Source organism: Crocodylus siamensis, chromosome 8 (assembly GCF_052110815.1).
Source record: "Crocodylus siamensis isolate JL-2025a chromosome 8, ASM5211081v1, whole genome shotgun sequence".
NCBI lineage: Eukaryota > Metazoa > Chordata > Crocodylia > Crocodylidae > Crocodylus > Crocodylus siamensis.
In genome coordinates this window covers 57,405,017-57,431,283 of record NC_143402.1, presented here as the reverse complement: position 1 = coordinate 57,431,283, position 26,267 = coordinate 57,405,017, and the positions used below count along the sequence as shown (strand labels likewise).

The window sequence follows — 26,267 nt, the reverse complement described above, 5'->3', positions numbered from 1 at the left end:
GCTGCCCTGTGCCTCTACTCAGAAACCAAGGTATTCCCCCCACCAACAGTCCTTGGGGTCCCAACCCCCTTAGGTGTTTGATGCTTTTGAAGCCTGCTGCGCCCTGCAACCGGCATGAGGTCATATGGGCACACGCAAATTGTGGAGGGGCGGTGTTTCAGGCTTGTTCTATTGAGCTGCAGCCACCCGGGGGGGGGAGAGCAAAGACTCAAACAATGGTTCGGCATTTGGATGCTGCTTCCCAGACCCCACCGCTTTCACTTGGGAGGGACCCCAAGTGTCCTGCCTCCCCTCACTACAGCCGCTGCGCTGCGGTGAAGTTGGCACATGGCTTGGAAAAACAGACGAGAGAGGATGTTTGAGCCTTCAAAGATTCCGTCCTCGCCTTGGGCTCGAAAATGGCGGCGCCCAGGAGTGTACGGTGGCAGGCAAGACAAGATGGCGGCGCCTCGGCGTACGGCGACTGGGTGTACAGACACAATTCCCGGCGCTGCTCTGCAGGGCTCTGTGCGAATGCCGTAGCTGGCTCGGGGGAGGTGATGGTACTTACACATGCTGCACTGCGGAAGGATGGAAAGCGAAAATGGCGGCATCCACCCGTACGGACACTCCGCACTGCAGCGCACGCGTGACCCCTGCGGGGCCGCAACGGGGCAAAATGGCGGTGCCCGGCTATCCGGCAGAGACATCTGTACGGGACTGAACCCAGGTACGGATTACGGGTCCGCTGAGGTACTCTGCGCTGCCCCTCGGGGGAGGGGGGTGTATGGGGTGGGGCATGTGAGGATGGGGGGCGCTGGGGGCGAGTAGTTGAGCGCTGGGGGGGAGCAGGGGGAAGTGAAGTGCTTAGGGCAGCAGTGCAGGGTGAGGGAGGCTTGTGAAGCTGGGGGTGCTTGGGGGGCAGCTCAGGGGCAGTTTGGGGGCTATGCACCCCTGATCTGTCTTCCCCTTCCTCCCCCAGGCCATGGAGGGGCTGCCAGCAGTTGCGCTGACGGCAGTGCTGAAGCCCAGTGAGGCACTGCCTCCTGAGAGCCTACCTGTGCGTGGCTACGATTTTGACCATGGCCTTGACCACCACGCCCTGCTCCGCTCCTTCCTCACCACAGGCTTCCAAGCAACCAGCTTTGGGCAGGCTGTGCGTGAGATCCACCGCATGGTGAGGGGGCCCTGGCTTTCTGGGTTCTGGCCCTCAGGTTGGGAAGGCAAGGAGAGGCCAGGTGAGGGTGGGGGGAAGGGTAGCAATTGGGATCAGCCCCCAGGGTTGGGAGGACAGACAGGTTGGGGGGGGGGGGGTTAGAGATGGGGGTGGAGGGGAGCCAGGAAACCTGGGTTCTCTCCCAGCTCTGGGAGGAGGGGATGGTGGGAGCCAGGGTACTGGGTTCTCTTCTCTGCCACTGCTGGTAGCAGGTTACTGGGGGTGCCTCAGTTTCCCTACAGCCAGCTCCTTCTTGGGGCAGGGATGAAGACAGTTGGAATAATAGGTCAAGTCGTGTCCCCCAAAAGCCAAGCTGACCGGGGTCTCTTGGGTGCCCAGATTGATGCCAAGCTGGAGCCACCGGGGGAGGTAGCAGAGGAGCAAAACCATGCAGACTTGAACCCCTGTCAGCGCCCACCCACGGGCTGCACCATCTTCCTGGGCTACACATCTAACCTCATCAGTTCTGGTATCCGTGAAACCATACGCTACTTGGTGCAGCACAGCATGGTATGACTCTGCATGCCCCCAGCCCTGAACAGTACAGTCTACCCCACTTTGTGGTACAGCCCAGCGTTCCATTCTGTAAGGCACAATATGTTGTTCTGGCCCAGTACCCTTCTTCAGTATAACTTGGCATAGTTTGTCCCAGGGGTCAGCAACCCCAGGCACATGTGCTGAGCATGGCACACAAGGCCATTTTGATCAGCACACCACTGCCATCCCAGGCTCCCAGCAGGTGGCTGAGAGGCTGCAAGACCTGCTGCAAGCAGACCGGGCTCCGGGGTTGGTTGCAGCTGAGAGGCTGCAACCCAGCTGCTCCAGGCTCTGGTATGTCAGCACTCCAGCACCTTCCAACATAGACATTGTGGTTTTTCCCCTGGTCTATCTGCTCCCCTCCCACATGGTGTGATCCAGTTTTATCGGTTCCTTAGCCTCATGTGGTATAGTCCAGCTCCCCCCACAACATGAGATGACTCCATTCCCTCCTCCCCTGCAGCAGAGTAAGCCATGGCCCAGCCCCCATAAAGCCAATATGGTATGGCCCAGTTCCCTCCCTCCCACCTGCAGTACAGTGTAGGATAGTCCAGTTCCCCACCCCCCAGATTTGGGAATAACCCAAAAAACTTTAGAGAGGGGTCTCCCCTATCCCAGCATAGGGGGAAGGGGCAGTGGCAGGGGTCTCAGGGATCCTGGGGCTGGGGGTACCAGGGCCTGGGTTGATGGTTTGGGTGGGTGCAGGTGGATGTGCTGGTGACAACGGCAGGGGGCGTGGAGGAGGACCTCATCAAGTGCCTGGCACCCACCTACATTGGGGACTTCAGCCTGCGTGGGAAAGAGCTTCGGCAGAACGGGATCAACAGGTGTGGGGGGCTCTGGTGGACGTTCTCCCTACTTCTGGAGAGGGGTGGGGTTTGGGGGGATGGAACCTGGACAGCTGGGTCCTCTGGGAGGGGAAGGGGATGGGTCTGGTGCGAGCCCAGATGCTTGGGTTCTCTCCCCAGCTCTAAGGGATGGTGGGATTTAAGGGGCTTAGAACAGAGGGAACCCAGACACTTGAGTTCTCTTCCTAGGACAGGGTGCGGGAAGGGATCTGGTGGGTCAGAGCAAGAGGGGAGTGGATGCTGGGGATCTAACAAGGGAGGGAGGCAGGGACTGAGCTGTGGCCATATCTCTGCAGGATTGGAAACTTGCTCGTACCCAATGACAACTACTGCAAGTTCGAGGACTGGCTTATGCCCATCCTGGATCAGATGGTGGCTGAACAAGACACTGAGGTGTGAGGGCAGGGTCAGGACAGCTGGGTTCACTCTGGGTGAGGAGGGGGACACTAGTAGTAGGAGCAGGATGCCTGGGTGTGGCTTAGCAAGGTAGAGAAGGGTGAGGTTCCCCCAGCTCTGGGAGGGGAGGTGTGTGAGCTAGAGTTGGAGGGGGTTGGAAGCGCAGACACCTGGGTTCTCTTAGTGGGTTTCTGGGAACTTCCCCCTCCCCACCAAGTGTCTGAGCCGGGCAGCTGAGCTGGGGGGGCAGCCCCCCTGGTGACAGTGGGTGTGGCCATCTCCCACAGAGCGTCAAGTGGACGCCATCCAAGATGATCGCGCGGCTTGGCAAAGAGATCAACAACCCTGAGTCGGTCTATTACTGGGCCCAGAAGGTATGGAGGGGTGGCTGAGGTGGTAGGGAGAGCAGGGCAAGGTAGGGAAACACCCCCGCACCCTGACAAGCAGCATGACTGAGCCCCACCAGGACTGGGCCCAGCCCTGCCCTGCCCAGCTTTTGGGGGAGACAGGAACCCAGGGTTAGAGGTTGACCTCTAACTCCTAGGCAGGGTTTGGGTTCAGCCTGGCTGCCAGGATTCCTGGATGTCCTTCCTGGCTTTTCCCTGGAAGAGCTCCTTGTGCTGACACTGCAGGGCAAGGGGGTTCCCACCCTCCAGCCCTGATGCCACCCCTCCCTCACCCCAGAACAACATCCCAGTGCTGAGCCCAGCACTGACAGATGGCTCGCTGGGAGACATGATCTTCTTCCACTCCTACAAGAAGCCAGGGCTGGTGCTGGACATCGTGGAGGGTGAGGCCAGGCCCCACAGGGGTGGGGGGTAGGGGATGATCCTGCCCTCTGGGATGCGGCAACCTCTCCTGGCAGCATCTTGCCTGGGTTCTTTCCCTGGTCTGGAGGGGCAGTGCAGTGGGGGGCCTGGGTTCTTCTCTTCCTGTTCTGGGAGGGGACCAGGGCTCCCTAGGTTCCCCACGCCGATTATCTCCCCTTCTCTCTTCCTGGACAGACCTACGGCTCATTAATACCCAGGCTATGTTCGCCAAGAAGACAGGGATGATCATTCTGGGTGGGGGCCTGGTCAAACATCACATTGCCAATGCCAACCTCATGGTGAGGAGTGGGGGAGAGAAGGTTCTGTTGTCCCTGCTGACAGGGAGGTCACAGGGGCCTGTTAGGCTTGGGATTAACCCCCCTGCCCTTCCCCCTCCCCCAGCGCAATGGTGCTGACTTCTCGGTCTATGTGAACACGGCCCAGGAGTTTGATGGCTCTGACTCGGGTGCCCGCCCTGATGAGGCTGTCTCTTGGGGCAAGATCCGCATGGACGCCAAGCCAGTCAAGGTGGGCTGGGGGGATAACAGGAGCGGGGGAGGGGCATAATAGGAGCCTGGGCGTGGCAGGAGCACAGCACTCACCCCCTGCTTTGCAGGTCTACGCTGACGCCTCCCTGGTCTTCCCGCTGCTGGTGGCAGAGACCTTTGTGCCCAGAGCCAGCACCTTCACTTCTGACAAACAGCATGACTGAGCCCTGTCAGAACTGGGCCCTGCCCTGCCCAGCTTTGGGGGTGGGGGGGAGAGGAGCCCAAAGTTAGAGGCTGACCCCCCTTCCGCCTCAACTCCTAGGCAGGGCTTGGGTTCAGCCTGGCTGCCAGGATTCATGGGTGCCCATCCTGGCTCTACCCCAAGAGCCCCATGTGCTGACACTGCAGGGCAGAGGGATTACCACCCACTTGCCTGCCCTGGCCCCCCTCCCCTCTTTCCCACATACTCAGGTCTTATAGCTTCCCCTAAGCTTTTTTATTTATAACTCAGGCTAGGCTCCAACCAGCAGCTCAGCACCCCCCACACCACCTCTTGAGTCCCAGAGGTCTGGTCCCCTCAACCCCCACCCCCAGTGTTTCAAGACAGGATACAAATGCAAGGAGGAAGGGGTTAAATCATGGATTCCTGACACCTTCCCTGTGAAAATCCTCTGGGTGAGAGGAAGAGGGTAGCTCCTTGGATGGCCCCCAGTCTGTACTACCCACCTAGGAGACCCCCAATAAACCCACATGTCTATCTGCTGTGTCTGTCCATCCATTAAGGGGGGGGTGTGGCAGCAACCCCCCCCCCACTTTCAGCCAAGCACCTGGTCATCAAGGGCAAAGGCCTCTTCCCTCCAGATCTGGATGCAGCCTCCGGTGGCTGTGAGCAGACATGGGGCAGCCGGGTGGAAAGAGAGTGACTGCACTGTGCCCTGTGCCACAGGCAGGCTCAGCGCCAGGGAGCCCTGCATAGCACGGTGGGATACAGTGAGGGAGGAGGGGCACAGGGGTCTGGTACAGCACTTTCCCAGCCCTGTTCCCAGGGAGATCCCTGGCAGGGGTAAGTCTGTACCCAGCCATGCCCACTCCCTCTCACCTCAACTAGGTCCCAGAAACAGACCCTGCCATCCTCTGAGCAGCTACCCACATGAGTGTCCCGGTCATTCAGGCAACAGTCCAGCTTGCAGGCCTGGTTCTGGTGGCCTGTGTACCTGCAGCAGGGTAGGGAGGTGGGGGTTGGAGTGGGCAATAGTGGGACTCCCTGCCTATCCCCCCATCCTGGACCACATGGGTCACTCACTCTCCCAGCAGCTCTCCTGAGTCCTTGTCCAGCAAGCGCAGAGTAGAGTCAAGGCTTGCAGCCAGCGTGCACTGTCCATCCTTGCTGAAGCAGACGCTGGTCACAGGGCCTGGAAGAAAGTGGGGGGTGGGAGAGACAAAGTGCTGGAGCCTCACATGCATCTAGTTATGCATCCCCCCCACTCCTGCAGGAATAAGACTAGTGCCCTGTGTGGGGGGGGCACCCCCATTTCTCTGGGCCTGGATTACTCACTGCCAATGTAGTCAGAGTAGAGCTCCCCTGCTCGCAGGTCATATCGTCGGATGTGGCCATCCACAGAGCTTGGGGGAAAGCAAGGGGGTGGGCAAGTACAGAGTGACCTCCCCAACCCCACTCCAGCGCTGCTAGAAGCAAGGGATCTGCTCTGGCCTACAGCAGCCCAGAAAAGGACAAGCTGGAGATTGCCCTACTGTAGAACACCCCCCCACCTTTGCTTTACCCTGTGAGGATCTCGTGGTCAGAGATGTGAAGGCTGGAGACACCATCCTTGGCCTCATCCAGCACCTGGATAGGGTCGGGGCGGCGGGAGCGGCAGTCCCAGCACCGCACAGTTGAGTCTATGGAGCCTATGGAGCGAGGGAAGAGTGGGGCTGGGAGCCTGCATCCAGGACTACAAGGGTGGAGGGATGGCTGGGAGCCCTGAACCAGCCCTATGATGAAAGCAGGATCTGGTGGGGGTGGGAGGGCAGTCTTTTACCTGAAAGAATCACAGTGGCTTCTTCATTGAACTGCACACAGTTCACCTTCTGCAGTGGGGAAAACAGGGAGTGGGGTTAGAAGCCTGCTCAGCACTATCCCCGTGCTCCCAAGTTTTACCCTCTGACCAGCCTACCCTCTGCCTCCCCCACAGTCTAGCCCCTGGAGGGCTAACAGAAGACCTCACCCCAGCATGACCCCGGAACTTGTGAACCACCTGCCCCGTGGCCACATCCCAGAGGATCACGGTCTTGTCAGCCCCACAGGAGCACAGCTGGCTGTTGTCGAAGGACCTGTAAGAAGACAGAACCCAGCTCTGACCTCTCTCCCACTTCTCAACCCTCAGCTAGATGCAACCCAGGTGTTCTGGCTGCCAGCCCCCTTCAGCTCTGAACCATCAGCCCTTACTTCACCAGGGGTCCTGTTGCCTGTAGAGAACAGCCCAACCCCCTCCCCTTCTTACCCAGCAGCATCCAGCACCTCATAGCCATGGCCGCTGTAGGTCTTCAGGACCGTGCCCTTGTGCGGGTTCCACAGCTTGAGAGACTTGTCACTGCCGCAGGTGAGGCAATAATTTCCATCCACTGGGAGGAGAGGAAGAGGGGGTGAAGGGCAGAAGACGTGATGATCACTCAGGGCTACTAAGCCCCAGCCCAGCCCAGGCCATATGCTGTCCCTCCCCAGCCACCAGCCCTGTGGAGAACAGAGGGAGCACTCACCATTGAACCTCACGGCTCTCACAGCACCCTGCTTGCACTCCAGTGTCTGCACCAGTTTCTTAGGCAGTTCAGGCTTCTCTGGCTTTGGCTCAGGAAAAGCCATGGTAGTGCAGGACTGCCCTTATCTAGGGGGTTGGGGAGCACTGGCAGACCCTTGGCAGGCCCTGGCTTTGCCAGGTGGAGTGTCTCCCTTGAGGCAGAGGGGGTGGTGAGGCAGCCCTGGCAAAAGGGACAGAGCCCCTTCCCCAGACCCAGGGGCCCAAGCTATAAAGGCCCCTACAGCCACCCCAGTCTCTGTAGAAACTCCCGGGCCCTTATAGCCTCATACAGCTTCCTCCAGAGCCTATACACAGACCCTATAGAGCCTCCCCTGGCCCCTACAGCTTCCATACAGTCTCCTATGAGTCCTATATAGCTCCTGTGCAGGCCTTTGCAGTCTCCCCCATCCTATATACAGCCCTTATGGCCTCCATATACCCTCCCTCACTTCCTATAACCACTATACCACCTTCCTTGGCCCCTGTATAGCTCCTATGGGTTCTGTATAGCAGCCTCCCTTCCCCTATAGCCCCTACACAGCCCCCCTTGGGCCCTGCAGCCTCTGTATAGTTCGGCCTAGACCCTACTCAGCAGCTCCTACCTGGGCAGGGAGACGGGTGGGGTGCGTAGGCCCCAGGTCCCACTCCTATTGATGTCCTCCCCAGCCTCGCAGGTTCTGGCTCCCTTCGTTCCCGGCTCGCAGCGTCTTCCTGCTCCCCCTACCCTAGAGTCGCCTCCTTCTGCCCCGGAGCCGCCCGCTCTGGGGGGCGGGGCGGGGCGAACCCGGAACTCTGGTTGCGGGCACGGGGTGTTACAGGCTCTTGGGTCCCCCGCGCCCCAGAAGCGGTGGCCTGGCCGGGCCGGGCCGGGACCGGAGCCAATGTCGGGCAATAGCATGGCGGACCCGCGCCGGCCCAACAAGGTCACCAGGTGAGCAGGGTCATGGGAGCTGGGGGCAGCCAGGCAGGTCTCTGGGGGGCAGGGTCGTGGCGGGGGAAGATGAGCCTGGGGATTCCTGTGGCGCGGCCAGCGCCTGGTTCCTGAGGGAGAAGCCCGTGGCACGAAGGATCACGCGGGGATCCCAGCCCCCTGCCCACCCGCAACGGGACCGGGTCACCTCCCCTCCCCCTGCCGCGGAGTTAGAGCTGGTGGCAGACAAGCAGCTCCCTGCCTCCCCAGTGGGCAGCCCTGTGCTGGTGCCCCCTTCCCCGGGTAGAGCTGAGTGCCACTAGGCACAGCCGTGCTCTGCTTCCCGTGCAGGTACAAGCCGCCGTCCACGGAGAACAACCCCACCCTGGAGGACCCCACGCCTGACTACATGAACCTCCTGGGCATGATTTTCAGCATGTGTGGGCTGATGCTCAAGGTGAGTGGGAGAGGCAGGTGTCAGGGTGGCAAGAACGCACTGAAAACATGCCACTTAGCTCTTAGGGATGTCCTGTATGCTGGAGGGGAAGCTGGGCAGCCAGGCTCTGTGGTGGAGGCTGGCCAGATGCCGGTCTCATGGGCTGGGGGTATTCTAGGGTAGGCCTCACACTTAGCCCTCTGCTTCCAGCTGAAGTGGTGTGCCTGGATCGCCGTCTACTGCTCCTTTATCAGCTTCGCCAACTCCAGGAGCTCAGAGGACACCAAGCAGATGATGAGCAGCTTCATGTGAGTCTTGGCCTTGGGGGCTACGTGTGTATCGTGTGGATGGTGGAGCGAGTGGCACGCTTTTGCTGGCTGGCTGCATGCTCTTCACTCCCCATCAAACACTGGCTCTGGGTAGAGGATTAGACAGTGGTTGCCTTCCACCCCCAAGGTGGGGGTGGGAGCAGCAGTGTGGAACTGGAAGGGATCTTTGCACAGGTGCCTGTCTGTCCACGCTGCCACAGCTGGATGCCTACCCAGCCCCTGCATGGAAGCCTTCAATGTAGGAGGCCCCCACAGCTGCCCCGAGTGGCTTACTCCAGTATCCAACGGCTCTTGCAGCGAAGGAGGCTTTTCTGAGGCTGAATCTGCGCCTGCTTTGCTGTGTCTGTGCTCACTGCCTGATGTCCCATGATACAGAGTGAGGGATAAGGAGCCTTTTAGCAGCTTTGTGGCGGCCTCTCAGATATTTGACAACTGCTACTGACTGCTCCCTTTTGTCCCTTCTCCATGCCAAATAGCCTCTCCTCCCTGGGCCACATTTTGGCCCCCTTATTATATTTCTTACCAGCGTCTTCTTACCTGTCTATGCCAGTAATTCTCAACCAGGGTGCTGGGGCACTCTGGGGTGCCATCAGGTCCTTTTGAAGGGTGCTGGGAGGAGCCAAATGAATAAGCCAGTCTTAGGCTTATCCCTACCTGAATGATTTCCCCCAACCCCTATGTAAGCAGCATAATATATAAATTGGTTTCTGAAATTGGGTATCTCTCAGTTCACAAAAGTTATGGAGGGGCCTTGAGTCCAGTGAGGGGGTGCCTCAAGTCCAAAAAGGTTAGGAACCACTGCTGTACACCATGAAAACGTGGCATCAAAGTCTGCACATGATGCACTGGTTAGACCTCAGCTAGAACAAAGCAGTGCTACCCCTTTCTGTTCATTGCACACAGCGCTTCAGTTATTACAGCCCTGAATTGCAACAGCTGGCTTCCGTACAGCTGCCAGGGAGTGGTTGGTGTCGTTCTGTGGTTGGCGGTGTGAAACCATTGAGCTCACTAGCATGCGTTTCTTCCCAGACCAGGAAGGTAGGGGTGGACAGGATGAAGGTGGATGCTAAAATAGTAACAGGAAGCTTATGGTTAGTTTTCTTTCCAAATAACCCACAACCAGCTGATTTGTTTTTCCTTTCCTTCCTCCTTGTGCTCTCAGGTTGTCTATCTCTGCTGTGGTGATGTCCTATTTACAGAACCCCCAGCCCATGTCTCCCCCGTGGTGAAACAGCTTTAAGTCTTCATGCTGCTCCCGAAGGACCCTGGTGGGAGAAAAGGCAGATTCTCAGGTCGTTCTCTTTGGCTGTTGCAGAGAGGGGGCATTTGCTGGTGGAACTTCAGTTCAAGAATTAAAAATAAAAGTAACTCTGGGTGTGCTTGTGGCGCGCTGCCTTTCACCTCATAGTCTCTGATCAATACTGACTGTAAACACCCACCAGAGCTCTGTCAGTGTCATCATTTGGGGCCTCAGACCGACACAGGTGGGTTGGCAGGGAAGCACATCATGTAGACACAGTTATGGCTTAACCACTCTTTTCCCTGTAGAGTTTGTTTAGCTTTGCTTGTGGAGGGATGAAGCCGAGCCTTCTTGATTGAACTGGCTCCATCTGAATAGATCCCTGAAGTGCTGCCAGTATAGACAGAACCTGGTGCTCAACAGGTCTCACTCTGCTTTCTAAGCAACCGCAGTGTAAAAATGGCTTCTTGTGTTTAGCACTGAGCATAAGAACATCAGTAGTGCCACACTGAGTCAAACCAACGGTCCATTTAGGCCAGCATCCTGCCCTTAACAGTGGCAGAAATGGATGCCATAGAGAGAGAGAGCATTGAACTGGATATCGAGAAGGAGCCATCTCTTTTCATTATGGTTCCTGGCATTCACTGTTATTGGGTTAGAGATGTCAGAGAAAACATCTCCAACTGTTCTGTTCAACTTCCATTAATAGACCTGTCAGTAAGGAATTTATCCAATGCCTGGCAAAGCTATCTGCCTCCACGACCTTGCATGGCAACACAATTACATATTGCATAGAAAAGTCCTTTCTATTGTTAGTTTTGTGGTGCTAATCACCATGACAAATCATCCATCGTAGCAGAGGAGAGGCCTGGTATGGCATGGATCCCATGGGGTGGGCACTTTGATGCCAAGGTTGGAGACGGTGTTGTTGCCTTTTGCCACATTGCACCTGTGCCATGGGCAGAAGCTTTGGGCCTTTATGCAGCTGGGCTGGCTGCTTCCCCCAGCTCTAGATCAATGCACTATGCAGCTTTGAGCCCTGCAGGGCACAGCAGAGTCATCTAGCGGCCCCTCTGCTGGTTGCTCATCATGGCTCAGACTTCACAGTTCATCTACTCCTTCTGTGGTGGCAGGAGTGTCATCTGGGGCTATCATCCAGGACAAACCCCAACGGAAAGCCCCAGCCTGGGCACAGAGGGCTGGGTTCCTCTGTGGGGGTGCATTTAGGAAGGCCAGGGGGAGCCCAGTGCCAGGCTAGCCGTTGCAAGAGGGAGCTGGAGCTGTAACTGGGGTGGGGGTGCAAGTAAGCAGGGAGCAAGGATGGTGGTGGGGGTGGATATGGATGCCTGTGGGTGGCACTGGGAGCTGCGTAAGTGCTGGGGGTGGCTCTGAGGTGGGGGCTGGGGCATGAGGAGGCTGTGGGCTGTGTGGGGAGCAGATGATGGGGTGCTTGTGAAGGGGGCAGCCATAGTGGGAACTGGGGGACCCTGGGGCGCCTGTAAGGGCTGTGGAGGGAACAAAATAGCTGCTTCTGAGGAAACTTTTCTTTTTCCCCTGCCCTCGCGCTACTCGACACCCCACAGGTTGGATTTCGCGCCCGTCTCCCGCGCTCCACCAATCAAAGCGCAGCGCGGGCTCGAGCGGCAGAGGCAACTTCTACCGTCCCCCTTCAGCCTATGGGAGGAAGGTGGGATTCGCGGGCAGCCGCGCGTCGTCGCTGGTAGGTGACTTGCACTGTCAATCACTAGGAAAGTTGCCGGGAGAGGACTATGGGACGGTCCCTACCTCCGCGTAGATCGGTAGACATGTCAATTTCCGCCTTTGGTCCCGCCCGCGACCCCACCTAATCGGCACGTCCCTTTTAGCCCCGAGCCCCAGCCCAGCGAACAGTGAGGGAGGCTCCGGTCCACTTGCTGCTGATGAGCTCCGTGTGGCCCCGCCCACGCCTGGGTGGGAGGTTTAAAGGGAAGCCCCCGGGCGAGAAGTCACATGATAGCACGGTCATATGACAGGGATGGGACGCGGCGGTGGCAGTAGTGCTGTCATCATGGGGGCCCGCGTAGGGCTGCTGCTGCTGCTGCTGGGACTGCTGGGGGCGGCGGGTGGATGCGGCTACGAGGTGAGGGTAGCTAGACTAGAGACACCGGGGGCAGGAAGAGGGGCTGGACTGGGGTGCTGGGTGGTTTGGGGCTGGGGAGTTGGATAGTGGAAGAGGAGATTGGGTTCAAGAATGGGGGCCAAGCTGGGGGCAGGGGCGGGGCTGGGTTGGGGGGAAGAGGGGGCGGGATGGTGCAATTTACTAGCTAAGGCACTCTGAGGGGAGGGGTAGTCTGGAGTAATGATGGGGGGGGCTGAGTAGCTCAGGGCCTATATGGGAGGACACCAAGGCAGGGGGTGGGTTGGGGTTGGAGGGGGAAGCCTGTCTCTTTTTCTCCTTTGTAAAGTGGGGGGAGGAAGGAAGGGGGCTCTGGAGGTGAGGTGAGGGTGGGGATCTGGGAGCAGGCAGCTGCAGTCAGCCCCCACAGCAGGAGCCTGAGGTGCCTGGAGAAGAGGTGCTCTGGGAGAACAGGGTGTGTCAGGAATCCTGGGTTTGTGGGGGTGGGGCAGAGAGAGGTCTGGGTGGGGTGGGGGAGCTCTGAAACCCAAAGCCTCTTAGCTATGGTGGGGGAGGGGATCCATCCAAAGTTCAAAGGGCACTGGGTTTGGCCCCCCATACCGTTTTCCCCCCCCCCACCCCCCATGGCAGGGGGATTTCTGTTCCCAGGGCTGAGTCAGCAGCAGATAAGGAGCCAGTCTCAAGGTCCAGTCATACTCCCCCTTCCCTCACAGTTGACTGGGGGCCAGGGGGAACAGGATGGAGCTAGTGCCTAGGGCTGAGACTGTTGGCAATGCATAGGGGGTATACATGGGTGCATGTGCACCCCCTGAGAGAAACCCTGCTGGCTGCTGCTAACCACCCCACTGCCAACACTGCCATGGCCACCTGTGGAAGCTCCTCACTTGCTGCCATCACTGCTAGTGCCACCTGCAGGCGGTCACCATGCTCCCCCTGCCCCAGCCCCAGCCTCTGGGGGCATGCATCATTCGTGGCTGAGACCCTGCCCTCTCCAACAGCCTCTTTCTCTTTTCTTTTTATTCCGCAAGTGTTTCCTGTCATGGAGTGGCAATAACCCTGTCATGGCTCAGAGCCAGATCTGCTTTCTTTGGCTGAGGCCGGGGACAGGAAATAGAACCCAGGGGTCTTGACGCATCTTGACCCTAACTGCTTCCTGACCACTGGATCTTATCCCCTGACAGGGACTGAAGAACAACCCAGGAGTCCTGACGTACCTTATTCTACCATCTGGACCCTATTCCCTTCCCAGTACTAGCAAAAAACCCAAACAAACATGGGCCTCTTCATGCAAGCTAACCTGTGTACCCTACTGTTTTCCCAGAACTAGCAAAAGAACCCACGCATCCTAACTCACTTGTTCCAGCCATTGAGTCTCACTTCCCTCCTAGAGCTGGGGTGGGGACATCTTCGTCCTCTCTTGATTGTGCCTCTGTTTCTTCTGAGTCAGCAGCCATGAAGTTATCCACTGTGGCTTTGTGGGTGTGTGGTCTGGGAACTGGGGAAACTGAGGCATGGACAGGCCAAGGGTTCTTGGTGGTAGGGGAGCAGTGTTCCCACAGGGGCTGGGAACCTGAGGCTGCCCCTGACTGGGACTCTCTTGCTGTCCTCTGCCCTTCAGTCCTGCCCAGCCACAGAGCCTAAGATGCTGAATGTCCACCTCATCCCCCACACACACAATGACGTAGGCTGGCTGAAGACAGTGGACCAGTATTTCTATGGAGGTACAAGGTGGGGGAGGGGCTACCACCATTTTGCTGATTAGCTAATGAAGCCTTGCAACCACATGGTATTTTTCATTGTCCAAAGAGCTGCCATGAGCTTGGGGCCAGGCTGTCTCAGTTCTACTCCCTTCTCTGTCCCTGGCCTGCTGGGTCTCCTTAGCCTGTCTGTGCCATAGTGTCTCCAGTTGCAGCCTGGAGGTCATCCCATCGACCTGCTCTTGCTGAAGTGCTTAGGATGGGGAAAGGCCCTTGCTGCCCCTTTCTTTCCTCTTAGTGCAGCTGGAACCCTGGAGCCTAGTCCAGCCCACCCCCCCCCACCCCTCCCCCAAATCTAGATTTGCCTCCCCTCCCCTCCTCTTCCTGGAGCTGGGGCATCCTGACTCCCAGCCCTATCCCCCTCTCTCCCCACTCTTCCCCCCACCCCTGCCTGGCAAGAGCTGGGAGTGTAACCCAGGCATCCAGATTCCTAGCTTTTTCCTGCTCTAACCACTGAAGAAGGCTTTCTCCAGCCTGGCTGGGCCTGTTTCTCACTGGCCCTGGGTGTTGCTATGGGGAAGGTTTCTGTGGCATCACCCAAGGCTGTGGCCATGGTAAGTGTCCTTGGCATCTTATCTCTGGCCCGGAGTAACGTGGGAGGACTTATGGGTGGGACACCAGCTGGCTGAGGATGGGGGGAGGGCTGGGATCTGTCCCCTCCAAGGGGCACCAGCCACCCCTGGGGCACTGGTATAGCCCCTGGGTGCCAGAGAGTTGTGCCAGCCCCCTCTTCTGCCTCACCAGCCCGCAATGACATCCAGCATGCTGGGGTGCAGTACATCCTGGACTCTGTGATGCCTCAGCTCCAGGCTGACCCCACCAAGCGCTTTGTCTACGTGGAGGTGGCCTTCTTCTATCGTTGGTGGCAGCTCCAGCCTGAGCCCATGCGCCAGCTCGTCCGGGAGCTCGTTAACCAGGGTGAGGGGGATGAGGAGGGGAGGGGGCTGCTTCCAGGGGGAGCTGGATCAAGCCCCGTGTGTTCGTACACTTGCTGGGAGCATGTGTCTGGGCTGGTCTGGGGTGCAGCACATGCCCTGTCCAGTGGGGAGCATATTTTGCATCTGTGCTGGGCCATGTAGGTGGTGTTTCACATGTATGTATGTGTCTGCCATGTGTATGTGATGTGGACTAACCCACATGTGTCTCCTCACACTAGCAGCACATCAAGGATACAGGCCTGAATCGGCTGGAGTCTGTCTCTCTCCCCTCTCCTCCTGCCCTGTCTCTTTCCCATATGTGATTTCCCCCCTCCCCCGCTATGTAGGGAAGTCCCCACACTGCAGGGACCAGAGTTCCCAGGCTCCCCTTCAGCACACATTAAGTGTGTAAGGGAGCTTCACACAGCCTGCACAGCAAGTTTGCCCCGGCCAGCTACATTAGGAACATGCCATGTTGTGGAGCATATGCATGCACACAGGAAGTGCTGGCTTCAGCTAGGCATGTGGTTGTGGTGTCACACCATGCTGCAGCAGGGGAGGGGGCCTGCGTTAGTGGGGACCGGGAAGGGATGTAGGCCAGGCTTCTGGCCCCATGTTCCCAGCCCTGGGGGTGCCATGGGTCTTGCTCCAGCCCCGGGCAACTACTTCTGGGTCGATAATAGGGGTGCCAGGCCTGTGAGGTTGAGACCCTTGGAGCCAGCTGAGTGGTCATGGCTTTCCCCAACTTGACATCCTTCTCTCCATGGTGTTTGTTTACATTGTCAAGTGTGTGCCTTGTGTGCAAATGCAGATGTGAACACTTACATGCTGTATATACATATTGTATCGGCATGGGTGCTCTACCCTGATCCTGGAGGCTCTCCTCTCCTGCCTCAGCTGCTCTGGGTTTGTCCCAACCTGATTTTTTTTCCCACCTCAACCCTGCTGTCTACCTGTGGACTGTAAGCCCCACCCTGTCCCTGCCTTGGTTTCCCAAGTGGACAACAGGCCTGCTGACGCAGTGTATCTAGGCCCATGGGCTTGCATGCCTCTAGTGACCCCAAGAATTTCCTTCTTGACTCTCATATATGCCAAGAACATGATCCAACATGCCCTGGGTGCACACAGCCAGCACCTGGTCATAACCAGGTCAGGACACTTTGGTTACCACCCCCCTTTCCTGCGCTTTTGGCTCCTGGTGGATGGCAAGGGGGAGTTGCTGGCAGGGGTGGGGGATCTTGGAGGAACCTCTGGCCCTGCTCACCCTCCCCCACCCTGCAGGGCGCCTGGAGTTTGCAAACGGGGGCTGGTGCATGAATGATGAGGCAGCTGTGCACTACAATGCTGTTGTGGACCAGCTGACGCTGGGGCTGCGCTTCCTGCAGGAGACGTTTGGGGCCTGCGGGCGCCCCCGTGTTGCCTGGCACATCGACCCCTTTGGCCATGCCCGTGAGCAGGCCTCGCTCTTTGCCCAGGTCAGCTCCTGGGGATGGAGCCTGGTTCCATGTCTCAATTTCCCTGTGGGCAAGAGGGGCCTGGCCTAGGCTCAGTTTCCCCATGGGTGAGAGGAGGCTGGGGTTCAGGTTTGGCTCTGTGCCTCAGTTTCCCTGGGGGCTGGGGTCCAGGGTTGGCTTTGTGCCTCAGTTTCCCCCTGGGCAAGAGAGGATGGTCTGGGCCGGGGAGGAGGAAGAGGCTTTGCAGGGGGCAGATGGAGGGCCCAAGCCTCCTTCCCCCCTGGTCCTAACCTCCTCCCTGCCCCCCCCACCCCCAGATGGGCTTCGATGGGTTCTTCATTGGGCGCCTCGACTACCAGGACAAAGCTAACCGGGAGCGGCTGCGGGAGATGGAGCAGGTGTGGAGGGGCAGTGCCAGCCTGAAGCCCCCAGCTGCTGATCTCTTCACTGGTGTGTGGGAGGGGGGGTGGAATCTGAACAGGGGAGTGGGTGGCAAGGCTAGTTGGGGGTGGTAAGCATGGGAGGATGTTGTGAAGGGGCCTTAGGGGTGGATGTCAGATTGGGCCTGGGTGGTGGTAAACTTGGGGGACTGAGTGGGTTCAGGGTATGTGGGGGGGGTGTACGTTGTGGGTGCACTGGCTGTGGCCTGAATAGGATGAAGAGTGGCAAGCTTGGGGGTAGGCCTGTTGAGGCTGGAGTGGGGAGACAATCATAAGCTCTGGGCAGTGCCTGTGGGGTGAGGCTCTGGGGGTGCTGCCCCCCTCAGTGCCCCCTCAGTACAGTGCTGCCCCTCCACTCCCCAGGTGTTCTCCCCAATGGCTATGGGCCACCCTTTTCCTTCTGCTGGGACCAGTTCTGCTCCGACAACCCTATTGTGGATGACAAGAGTGATGACAACAATGTGGCCGAACGAGTCTCTTCCTTCCTTCGAGTTGCTGAGGCCCAGGTGAGGGGGGCCAGATGTCTGGGTTCTCTTCACGCTCTGGGAGGCAGTGGGGGCTGGAAGAGGTTATACAAGGTTGGGGCTGGAGGCCCAGGTGCCTGAGTTCTGGCCCAGTTCTGTGTGGAGAGTGGGACTCCACCAGGGGTGGAGGGGCTGTGTCAGGACTGGCCGTAAGTGCCTGGCCAGTGCTAGAAGGAAGGATGTGCTAGCTCAGGCCTGGATTTTGGGCTTGGAGGTGGTCACAGGGTGGGGAGGTGGGTCCTGCAGCAGCAGAAGCGCCTCACCCCTGCCTTTTGTTCTCTTCTCCCCTGCGTGCACCCCCACCCCCCTGCCAGGCAAAGCATTACCGCACCAACCACATTGTCATGACGATGGGCTCAGACTTCCAGTATGAGAATGCCAACCTGTGGTACAAGAACATGGACAAGCTGGTGCAGCACGTCAATGCCCAGGTACCATGGGGGTGGGGCAGTTCCCTTCCCACCAAGGCCCAGCCATGCTCTCTCTCCACCAAATTCCCCTTGCTGACCCCCCTCCCTCCTGCCTTTTCCTTCCAGCAAGCGAATGGGAGCCAGGTCCACGTGCTTTACTCCACACCCAGCTGTTATCTTTGGGCGCTCAACCAGGCCAACCTGACCTGGTATGATGCGGAAGGGGGAGCTGGGGAATGTAGGGGGACCTGCATGGGGCAGGATAGGGCTGGAGGAGGTGGGGGGATAAGGGTGAAGGGAATATGGGCTCTACAGGGCTGGTGGGGTTCAGAGGAGAAAGCTGGATGAGGCAGGAGGTTTAGGAAGGGCTGTGGGTCCTGGAGGGGGCCAGGAAGGGGCTGGGGGGTAGTGTGGGGCTGGACAGGGTGACCCCCCACATCAGGGCATAAGGATACCCCTGACCCTGTCTGGCATCTATCCCTGTTGCCCATCTCCATGGTGGGGGTGGGAGGAGAAAGTTGGCACTGCAGAGGTTTGGGGGTTGGGGAGGCATGGGGAACCAGTGCTGTGGAGGAGCCAAGCTGACTTGGGGTCTGGCAGGTCTCTGAAGCGCGATGACTTCTTCCCGTATGCAGACGGCCCCCATCAGTTCTGGACGGGCTACTTTACTAGCCGGCCCAGCTTCAAGCGCTACGAGCGCCTCAGCAACAACTTTCTTCAGGTGACCCCTGGGCCAGCACCAGTATTCATGGGTTCCCACCCCCTACCCCAGTCACTCCTGTTCACTGCTCTTCTCAACCCCTACCAGGTCTGCAAACAGCTGGAAGCTTTGGCTGGCCCTGGCATCAGGAAGGGGCCCTATGGCAAGGGTGACAGCTCCGTGCTGGGTACGTGAGGCTGGCCGTGACGGCCCCCCCTTCAGCACCCGGGGGTTGACAGAGCCAAGATGAGGATTGGGGGCTGTTGCAGCATGGGGCAGCACTGAGCCCACAGTAGTGGGGGCACTGGAGGACAGCATCTGGCTGAGGGCTGGGAGGAGGGGAGGTTCCTTTTGTGGTTGGTGTTGGAGTAAAACGGGCTGCTGCTCCACCTGGGGGGCGTGGCTGAAGGCCCTCTGCCTACCCCCCCATCCTTTCTCTAGGCCATGCCATGGCCGTGGCCCAGCACCATGACGCTGTGAGTGGGACAGAGAAGCAACATGTGGCAAATGACTATGCCAAGCGCCTGGCTGCTGGCTGGGAAGCCTGCCAGGTACATGGGGGTGTGGGTGGGGAGCTGCCTGGCACCCCCCTGCTCCCTCGCTGCAGGAGATATGACTGCTCCCCCAACATAGCACCCTCTGCTGGACTCCCCCTAACCTGTCACACAGCATAATGTTCCCTGCTGGAACTCCCTGCCCTACACTGCAATTCAGTGCCTCCTGCTAGACACTCCCCCCAAGCATCTAGTGGGTTAAAGCAGGGGAGCTGTTGCATCCCTTCTGCCTCTCCTCCTCTTCACGGGGCCCCCTTCACACACCCCTGACCAGGCTTCCCCCCTACCCCGTAGGCCCTGGTGAGCAATGCGCTGGCCACTATCAGTGGCAGCAAGGAGAACTTCATCTTCTGCAACTACCTCAACATGAGCGTCTGCCCACTGAGTGAGGCTGCTGGCCAGGTGAGCCTCGGGGGCTAGGGGCCAGGAGACTGTTGTAGGGGGCTGCTTTGGCTCACAGTGTCTATCTCTCCATCCTCGCAGTTCACAGTGATCCTGTACAACCCATTGGGCCGGAGTGTGCGCTGGATTGTGCGGCTGCCGGTCAATGGGGCACAGTATTCGGTGATGGACACTGACGGGCAAGCGGTGCTCAGCGAGGTGCATATGCCTGGGGCCCAGCCTGGCTCCTCCCCCTGGCCTCTTTCGGGCTGTGAACACCCTAGAGCTGTGGGACGGGGGTGGGGTGGGGTTGGGGGTTCCAGTGGCTGGTGGGAATTGAACTGTCAGCTTTCTGGGAAGGGGCTGTGTTGGTAGGTGGGCAGCCACTAGAGGGTGATGTAACTGGATGCCAGAGCATTCTCTGCTGGCCTTATGCTGCACCTCTCCCCAGCACAGCACCTTCTGCTGGACACTCCTCCCCCCTCCCCAGGAGTGCAAGTTAGGGGGCAGGGGGTGGGCATTTTGTGTTGGAGCCCAGACACCTGGGTTCCATCCTAAGTTCTGGGAGGAGAGCAGTGGATTGGAAGGATGGGGGGCTGGGAACCAGGACTCCCAGGTTCTCTTCGAGCTCTAGAAAGGGATTAGGGCCAAGGGATTGAGAGCAGGGGTGGGACTGGGATGTCTGGGTTCTCTTGTTCTGGGATGGGAGGCTGGTGGGTGCTGGGAGCCTGGATGCTTGGTTCTTTCCCCAGCTCTGGGAAGGGAGCTGTAGGTTCTGCTCCCTACAGCCCAGCACCCCTGCTGTTCCAGAGCCCACCCAAACCTTACGCACCCTTCCTTACCCTGCTCTCCAGATCATCCCTGTCTCTAACTTCACACGGCAGCTGCGGCGGGACCGAGGTAATGCTGGCCTTGAGCTTATTTTCCCAGCTGTGGCCCCAGCTCTCGGCTACACCACCTTTGCCATTACCCGGCTGGCTGGAGAGCGCCAGCTTGGCCCTCAGGAGATCAGTGCTCGGCCCCTGGAGATCCACAATGAGGTATTGTACTGGGGCGCAGAAATTAGCAGCTCTTTCTCCTGACCTCATACCTAGAACAGAGGATCTCTGCTCCTACCCAGTAGAAGGCTTCTGTGGTGGGGTATGTGGCTGCTGCCCCTAACTCTGGGGTCTCTGGCTTGGGGTGTGTGGCTGGAGCCGGGCTCAGCCCCGTGCTACTTTGCAGAGGAAGAGACCGTGCCCCATCTGGTCTGGTCCTGGGGGGGTGGGAGGGGAGCCTGGACACCTGGGTTTTCCCCACTCCTGGGACAAGGCAGGAGTCAATTCAAAGGGGGCTCTGTTCCCACTGGGAGTTGCCCCACCAGGGGCTCAGACCCTGTTTGCTGCTCCCTATCTGCCTCCCGCCATGCCTAAAGCAGAGAGTCTCAGCCTCTACTTGGAGCCTGCTGTCTGCCCCCCTCCCTCAACCCCCCACCAGGGCTCAGGTCCGCCATCTCCCATCTCTTCAGCATGTTCGCGTCTTGTTTGACCCTGTCACTGGGTTGCTGCAAGAGATTCAGAACCTGGACAAGGGCATCACCCTGCCTGTGACCCAGGGCTTTTTCTGGTGAGCATGTCTGGATGCCTTTGTTCTCTTTTTTCAGTCTGGGAGGGGGTGATGGTTTATGTCTAGTGGTTTAGTGCAGGAGAGAGGTGAATAACCCAGACACCTGGGTCTTCTCCTCCTGATCTGAGTGGGGTGGTGGTATCTAGTGGGTTAAAGCAGAATGGGGAGGAGGGAGCCTGGATGTCTGGGTTCTCTCTCTCTGTTCTTGTGTGTGGGGGAGTCTAATGAGTTAAAGGAGAGCGTGGCAGGGAGCTCAGATGCCTGGATTCTCTTTCACCTGGGTTTTCTCTCTGCTCTGGGTGGGGAAGAGGAGAGGGTGTAGTGGATGAAAGTAGGAGTAGGGGGGAGGCTGGATGCCTGGGTTCCCTCCCTGCTCTGGGAGGGAGGCAGGATATAGTGGGTTAAAACAGGAGAGAGCTTGCAGTGGGGAGCCAGATGCCTGGGTTCTCTCTCTTGGGCTGCAGGGAGCAGGACGAAGCACATGAGAGCAGGGGGGCTGGGCACCCAGACTTCTGGGTTTCACTGGGCTTTTGTCACCATGTCACATGTGAGTGCTGTGGTGCACCCAGCTCTGGGGCTGAGACAGTGCCTTGCACCCAGAGCTGGGTGCTGGAGATCAGGTGTCCTTTTCTTCCCTGTCAGGACTGACCCCTGATCCTCTCACCCCTCCTGTCTGGCCTAGGTACAATGCCAGCATTGGCAATGAGGAGAGCAGCCAGGCCTCAGGCGCCTACATCTTCCGGCCCAACTGCTCGGAGCCCATCCCCATGGCCTGGCGGGTCCACACATACCTGGTGAAGGTGTGTCAGGGTGGGGGTATCCAAGCAGGGCTGTGTCAGGGCTAGGATTCCCAGTCTGTGGTATCTGGCAGTGGGGAGATAGGGCTGCAATGATGGAAACAGAAGCAGCCCCTGATGTCCCACCCCACACCCCAGAGGTGGCCTCATCTCAGCTCAGGATAGAGGGGCCCTGTTATACCCAGCCCTTATTGCCACCCTTCCACCAGAACCAGCTGCATCTTAGTGCTAGGCGATGAGTCCCTGCACATCCAACCCCTAACACCCCATCTCAGTGATGGACAAAGGACCCTGTTATACTCAGGCATAGCATGGTGCACCCCAGAGCCAGTCACATCTTGATGCCCGGTGAGGGGGTCTCTGTTCTACTCAGCCCCTGCCACCCCACCCCAGAGCCTGCCACCTCCCTGGGTAGTGACCCCTGCCCCCACACTGTTTCCCCCCAGAACCGTCTGGTGCAGGAGGTCTATCAGAACTTCTCAGCATGGTGCTCCCAGGTGGTGCGGCTCTATGCTGGGGAGTCCCACGTTGAGCTGGAGTGGACGGTGGGACCCATCCCCACAGAGTGAGTGCAGGGCTGGGAGGGAAGGGGCCTAGTGGGCTATGAGGGAAGTCCTTGGTGTTGGATGCACCCCCTAGGTCCCATCATGCCCGCAGCACCAGGATTCAGGCTCTTTTGACTGGTAATAGTCTGCTGTAGATGTCCTACCCCAGATGTGTGTGCATCTCCAACCCTGGGAGAGGGGTTCCTGCTTTACACAACCCTTGATGCCCCACCCCAGAGCCAGCTGCATCTCAGCTCAGGATGAAGAACCATATTATACTTAGCCTCCAATGTCCTGCTCCAGACCCAGCTGCATTTCAGCCCTGAGCTAGATGTCTCTGCCAGTCCCAGTCCCCTATGCATCAGCCTGGAACCAGCTGCACCTCAGCTCAGAGTGAAGGGTTTCTGTTATGCCCAGCACCTGGCATCCCATTGCGGAGCCCGCCTCAGCTGAGCATGGTCAGGGGGTCCCTGTTATATACTTAGTCTCCCTATGTTCCACACCAGAGCCAACTTCACTCCAGCCCTGGGTAAAGGGTCCTTGTTACAGCATTTCTCCCTCCCCCTGCCATGCCCCACCTCAGAGCCAGCTGCATCCCAGTCCAGGGCAAGGGCTCCCTGTTGTACACCCCACTCCAGAGCCAAGGTGCATGCTGGCCCCTAGGAAGTTAGTTGTGGGAGGCAGCAATGATGAGGGGGGTCCTCAGCCAGGGCCTGACCCCACTCCCCTACCCTGCAGTGACGGGTGGGGCAAGGAGATCATCAGTCGTTTTGACACCCCTCTTGAGACGGATGGATGCTTCTACACAGACTCCAATGGGCGGGAGATCCAGGAGCGCAGGTGTTTGTGGGTGTGGGGGCCTGGATGCCTAGGTTCTGTCCCCAGCTCTAGGAGAAGAGCTGTGGCTTGGAGGGTGGGGGGCTGGAAGCCCAGACTCCTAGGTTCTCTTTCAGCTCTAGGAAGGGATTGGGAGCAAGGGGGGCTTGGATGCCTGGGTTTTTTTCCCTGCTGTAAGGTGGGTGGGGAGCTGGTGGGTTTATTGCTGGGAGCGGGGCTGGAATCCTGGATGCCTAGGTGTTGTCCGTGGCTGCCCCCACACCCAACTGCCCAGCTTGCGGGGTGGCTCAAGGCTTTTCTGGCAAGGGGTTCTGGCCTTGGGGTCACCCAGCTCTGCTCACCAGGCGCAATTTCCGGCCCACATGGAATCTGAGCCAGACAGAGCCGGTAGCTGGGAACTACTACCCTGTCAACAGCCGCATCTATATCAAGGTACCTGGGGGCGGGGGCTGTGCCTGGGGTGGGGTGGGGAGGGGAGGGGCAGGGGTTGGGGCTCAAATCCTCCTTCTCACCTCACACCTCACTGGCTGGGATGCATATGCTGGATGGAGCAGAGAATGGCCACAGTTCTGCTCATTGGTGTCTCATCCCCCAGAACAGGAAATTCCAGCTGACAGTACTTACTGATCGTTCCCAGGGTGGCACCAGTGTCCATGATGGTTCGCTTGAGCTCATGGTGAGGCTGAGGCTGGGCTGTATTCTGGGCTGTGGGTTTGAATCCTGCCTTGGGCAGGTGTTCACACATGGTGAGTGGGGTGGGGAGGTTTGGGCCATGGGTTTGTGTGTAGCCTCAGGCACTGCTTTCATGCTGGGGAGGGTGCTGTCCAGGCCATGGGTTCAAATCTTGACTTGGGTGGGTGCTTACCTGGGGTGAGGGGTGTTTTCTGTGGGCCAGGGCTTTTGAGTCCTGCCTCAGGCACTACTCAGCCATGATGGGGATGCTGCTTGGGCCATGGGTTCAAATCTCTTCTCAGATGGTTGCTTGCACATTTTGGGGGGTGTTCTCTGGGCTGTGGGTTGGAGTCCTGCCTGTACAGGGGAGGGGGAGGTGCTGCTATCTGGGCTATGGGTTTGAATCTCACCTTGGGCAGCTGCTTCTATGTGGTTGGGTGGTGAATCTGAATCTCACCTTGGACGATTGCTCACACATGGACCAAGTTGGGAGAGTGGGTCTCAGCCAAACTTTACTTGCAGGGCCTGGGAATGGGGGAACCCTTGTGCTTCGTATAACTTACTCCCCAGGCTTCTGGAAGCAGGCTCCTACCTCTCTCCAGTATGGGGGCCAGGCCCCACTTGGGGCTCTGTTGTCTTGCAGATGCCTGCCCTTTGTAGGAGTTATGGGGGGGCTTTGGTCTACAGCCTGGCCCATCCTGACACTTGCCCTACCTCCCCCTTAGGTGCACAGGCGACTGCTGTACGATGACCATCGGGGGGTGGGGGAGCCACTGATGGAGCCGGGTGACTTTCATGATGGGCTGGTTGTGCGGGGCCGGCACCTGGTGCTGCTAGACACGGTAGAGTCCTCACCTACCCGGCATCGCCTCCAGGCCCAGCAGGAGTTCATGGCCCCACAGCTGGTGCTGGCTTCTGGCAGTGGTGCCCTCTACACCTGGGGGCAACAGGTGAGTGCTAGCTATAGGGTCCAGTCCCACTGCTCACATTGTGGGTTGGAGCAGAGGGAGTGATCCTGGACACCTGGATTTTTTTATGCGTGCACGTCTTGGATGCCTGGATTCTGTGCATGTGTGTGTGTTGTCTTGGGGCTGTGAGTTCAAGTCCTATGCTGAGTGGCTGCTCCCACATTTTTTGTAGGGTTTGGAGAAGGGGTGTGCTCCTTGAGTTCAAATCCCACCTTGGACAACTACTTACACATGGGTGGGGGGTGAGGAGTTGGGGGTTGTGTTGTCTGGGCCCTGAACCAGGGTGCTGCCTCTGGCGAGAGCTCACATAGAATCAGGGGTTGGTTCAAATCCCACCTTGAACAGCTGTTCTCATGTGGTTGGGGATGGGGTTCTGAGAGCTGTGGGCTCAAATCCCACCTCTGGCAACTGCTCACACAGAGCCAGTTGAAATGGGTCTCAGCCAAACTCAGTGGGGAGGGACCAGCATGGAACCCCTTGTACTCTATATAACCCTGCCCAGTGTGCTTCTTCCTCCTCCCACCTGCCTCAACTTGGAAAGGGGAGGTTGGGATCTTGGGATCATCTGCTGTCATTGAGGGCCTGGTCACATCCCTTTCTCCCTTTTAGTTCTCGGCCTTGAGGCATGACCTGCCCCACAACATCCACCTGCTGACCTTGGCCCAGTGGGATGCCAACTCCATCCTCCTGCGGCTGGAGCACCAGTTTGAGCGGGGCGAGAGTGCCAATGGCTCCCAGCCCGTCACCCTCAACCTGCTGGTAGGTGCTGCCTGGCCCCAGGGCTTCTTACTGGAACCAGAACCCTGGAGGTGCTTGGGTCAGGACCCTTGCTCCTGGTGCTGGCCGGTGCCTGGACTTTAAAGCCCATAAAAGCCTCCATTGTAGCTCCATGATCCTGCTAAGACCAGAGCTAAGGCTTCAGGGCCTCTGACCCAGCCCTGAGTGGGAACTGATGCTGTCTTCCTCTACTCCCAGAACCTCTTCTCCTCGTTCACCATCACTGCCCTGCAGGAGATGAATCTTGCTGCTAACCAGAGGCGTGAGGATGTGACACGACTTACCTGGTGGCTGGAGCCAGGTGAGACAGCCTTGAGGGGAATTAAGGTCCAGATGCCCCTCCATGGAGCTGGGTGGGGCTGGGATAGATCTAGGGCGGAGGCCAAATGGGGCTTAGGGGCTGCAGACACCCCTCCCCCCCCCACTCACTCCCTGCTCTTTCCAGGTGCAGTCCGGCCCCAGCCTCCCCTCAAACTGGACCCAAGCTGTGTCACACTGGAGCCCATGGAGATCCGGACCTTCCTTGCCACAGTGCAGCACAGAGACCCTGAGGGGGGCCTGGCTGCCTGGTGAGGGAGAGAGGGGCCTCTACCCTCTCCATCCCTTCTGGGACCAGGCAGTGCCTGCAACTTCCCTTCACCATCTCCCCTAGCTGCCAATGCATTTTGCCAAGCCAGATTTAAAGGGGGCCAGGCTCAGGTAGGACATCCTTGGCCATGGCTGGCCCCACAGCCACATGCACATGCATGGGACTCATTACCTGAATAAATGGTTTGTGGTCACTGTCACCACCTCAGCAAGTTTCTTTGGCAATACCAGAGACGGCTGGG

General features: G+C 58.6%; 4 protein-coding genes across 13 annotated transcripts; 3 read left to right on the top strand and 1 right to left on the bottom strand.

Moving 5' to 3' along the window:
- The first annotated feature begins 551 nt into the window (after positions 1-551).
- DHPS (deoxyhypusine synthase) lies at positions 552-5,030 on the top strand. Of its 2 annotated transcripts, none has more exons than XM_090059806.1 (10): positions 552-732; positions 962-1,156; positions 1,535-1,705; positions 2,438-2,559; positions 2,877-2,973; positions 3,264-3,350; positions 3,661-3,766; positions 3,981-4,084; positions 4,188-4,313; positions 4,402-5,030. In XM_090059806.1, exons 1-10 carry the CDS (start codon positions 553-555, stop codon positions 4,495-4,497), a joined length of 1,284 nt encoding a protein of 427 aa, XP_089915932.1. In that variant the 5' UTR covers position 552; the 3' UTR covers positions 4,498-5,030. The 2 variants fall into 2 exon arrangements, with proteins under 2 accessions (XP_089915932.1, XP_089915931.1); XM_090059805.1 differs by having other exon boundaries at positions 571-709.
- A 47-nt stretch (positions 5,031-5,077) lies between these two features.
- Positions 5,078-7,810, bottom strand: WDR83 (WD repeat domain 83). Of its 2 annotated transcripts, none has more exons than XM_090059808.1 (10): positions 7,671-7,810; positions 7,031-7,155; positions 6,775-6,895; positions 6,499-6,604; positions 6,313-6,361; positions 6,055-6,181; positions 5,829-5,896; positions 5,577-5,685; positions 5,373-5,487; positions 5,078-5,241 (listed from the first exon to the last, which is right to left on the bottom strand). In XM_090059808.1, the coding sequence occupies exons 2-10, from the start codon at positions 7,131-7,133 to the stop codon at positions 5,089-5,091; spliced, it is 951 nt and encodes a 316-aa protein (XP_089915934.1). In that variant the 5' UTR covers positions 7,134-7,155; positions 7,671-7,810; the 3' UTR covers positions 5,078-5,088. The 2 variants fall into 2 exon arrangements, with proteins under 2 accessions (XP_089915934.1, XP_089915933.1); XM_090059807.1 differs by having other exon boundaries at positions 7,031-7,220; positions 7,671-7,807.
- Positions 7,811-7,866: 56 nt separating this feature from the next.
- WDR83OS (WD repeat domain 83 opposite strand) lies at positions 7,867-10,143 on the top strand. The gene is made up of 4 exons (XM_090059811.1): positions 7,867-7,999; positions 8,330-8,435; positions 8,625-8,722; positions 9,906-10,143. Exons 1-4 carry the CDS (start codon positions 7,950-7,952, stop codon positions 9,970-9,972), a joined length of 321 nt encoding a protein of 106 aa, XP_089915937.1. The 5' UTR covers positions 7,867-7,949; the 3' UTR covers positions 9,973-10,143.
- Positions 10,144-11,375: 1,232 nt separating this feature from the next.
- MAN2B1 (mannosidase alpha class 2B member 1) lies at positions 11,376-26,225 on the top strand. 8 transcript variants are annotated; one of them, XM_090059787.1, is made up of 25 exons: positions 11,376-11,703; positions 13,421-13,578; positions 13,718-13,820; positions 14,601-14,774; positions 16,055-16,248; positions 16,545-16,677; positions 17,031-17,173; positions 17,506-17,622; positions 17,728-17,810; positions 18,202-18,322; positions 18,410-18,488; positions 18,743-18,852; positions 19,150-19,257; positions 19,339-19,455; positions 20,091-20,276; positions 20,744-20,841; positions 21,524-21,641; positions 22,085-22,203; positions 22,922-23,023; positions 23,365-23,452; positions 23,616-23,696; positions 24,418-24,642; positions 25,270-25,419; positions 25,636-25,738; positions 25,883-26,225. In XM_090059787.1, the coding sequence occupies exons 1-25, from the start codon at positions 11,391-11,393 to the stop codon at positions 26,008-26,010; spliced, it is 3,351 nt and encodes a 1,116-aa protein (XP_089915913.1). In that variant the 5' UTR covers positions 11,376-11,390; the 3' UTR covers positions 26,011-26,225. The 8 variants fall into 8 exon arrangements, with proteins under 8 accessions (XP_089915913.1, XP_089915914.1, XP_089915919.1 ...); XM_090059789.1 differs by lacking the exon at positions 11,376-11,703 and adding an exon at positions 11,726-11,933; XM_090059790.1 differs by lacking the exon at positions 11,376-11,703 and adding an exon at positions 11,726-12,102.
- Positions 26,226-26,267: the final 42 nt, after the last annotated feature.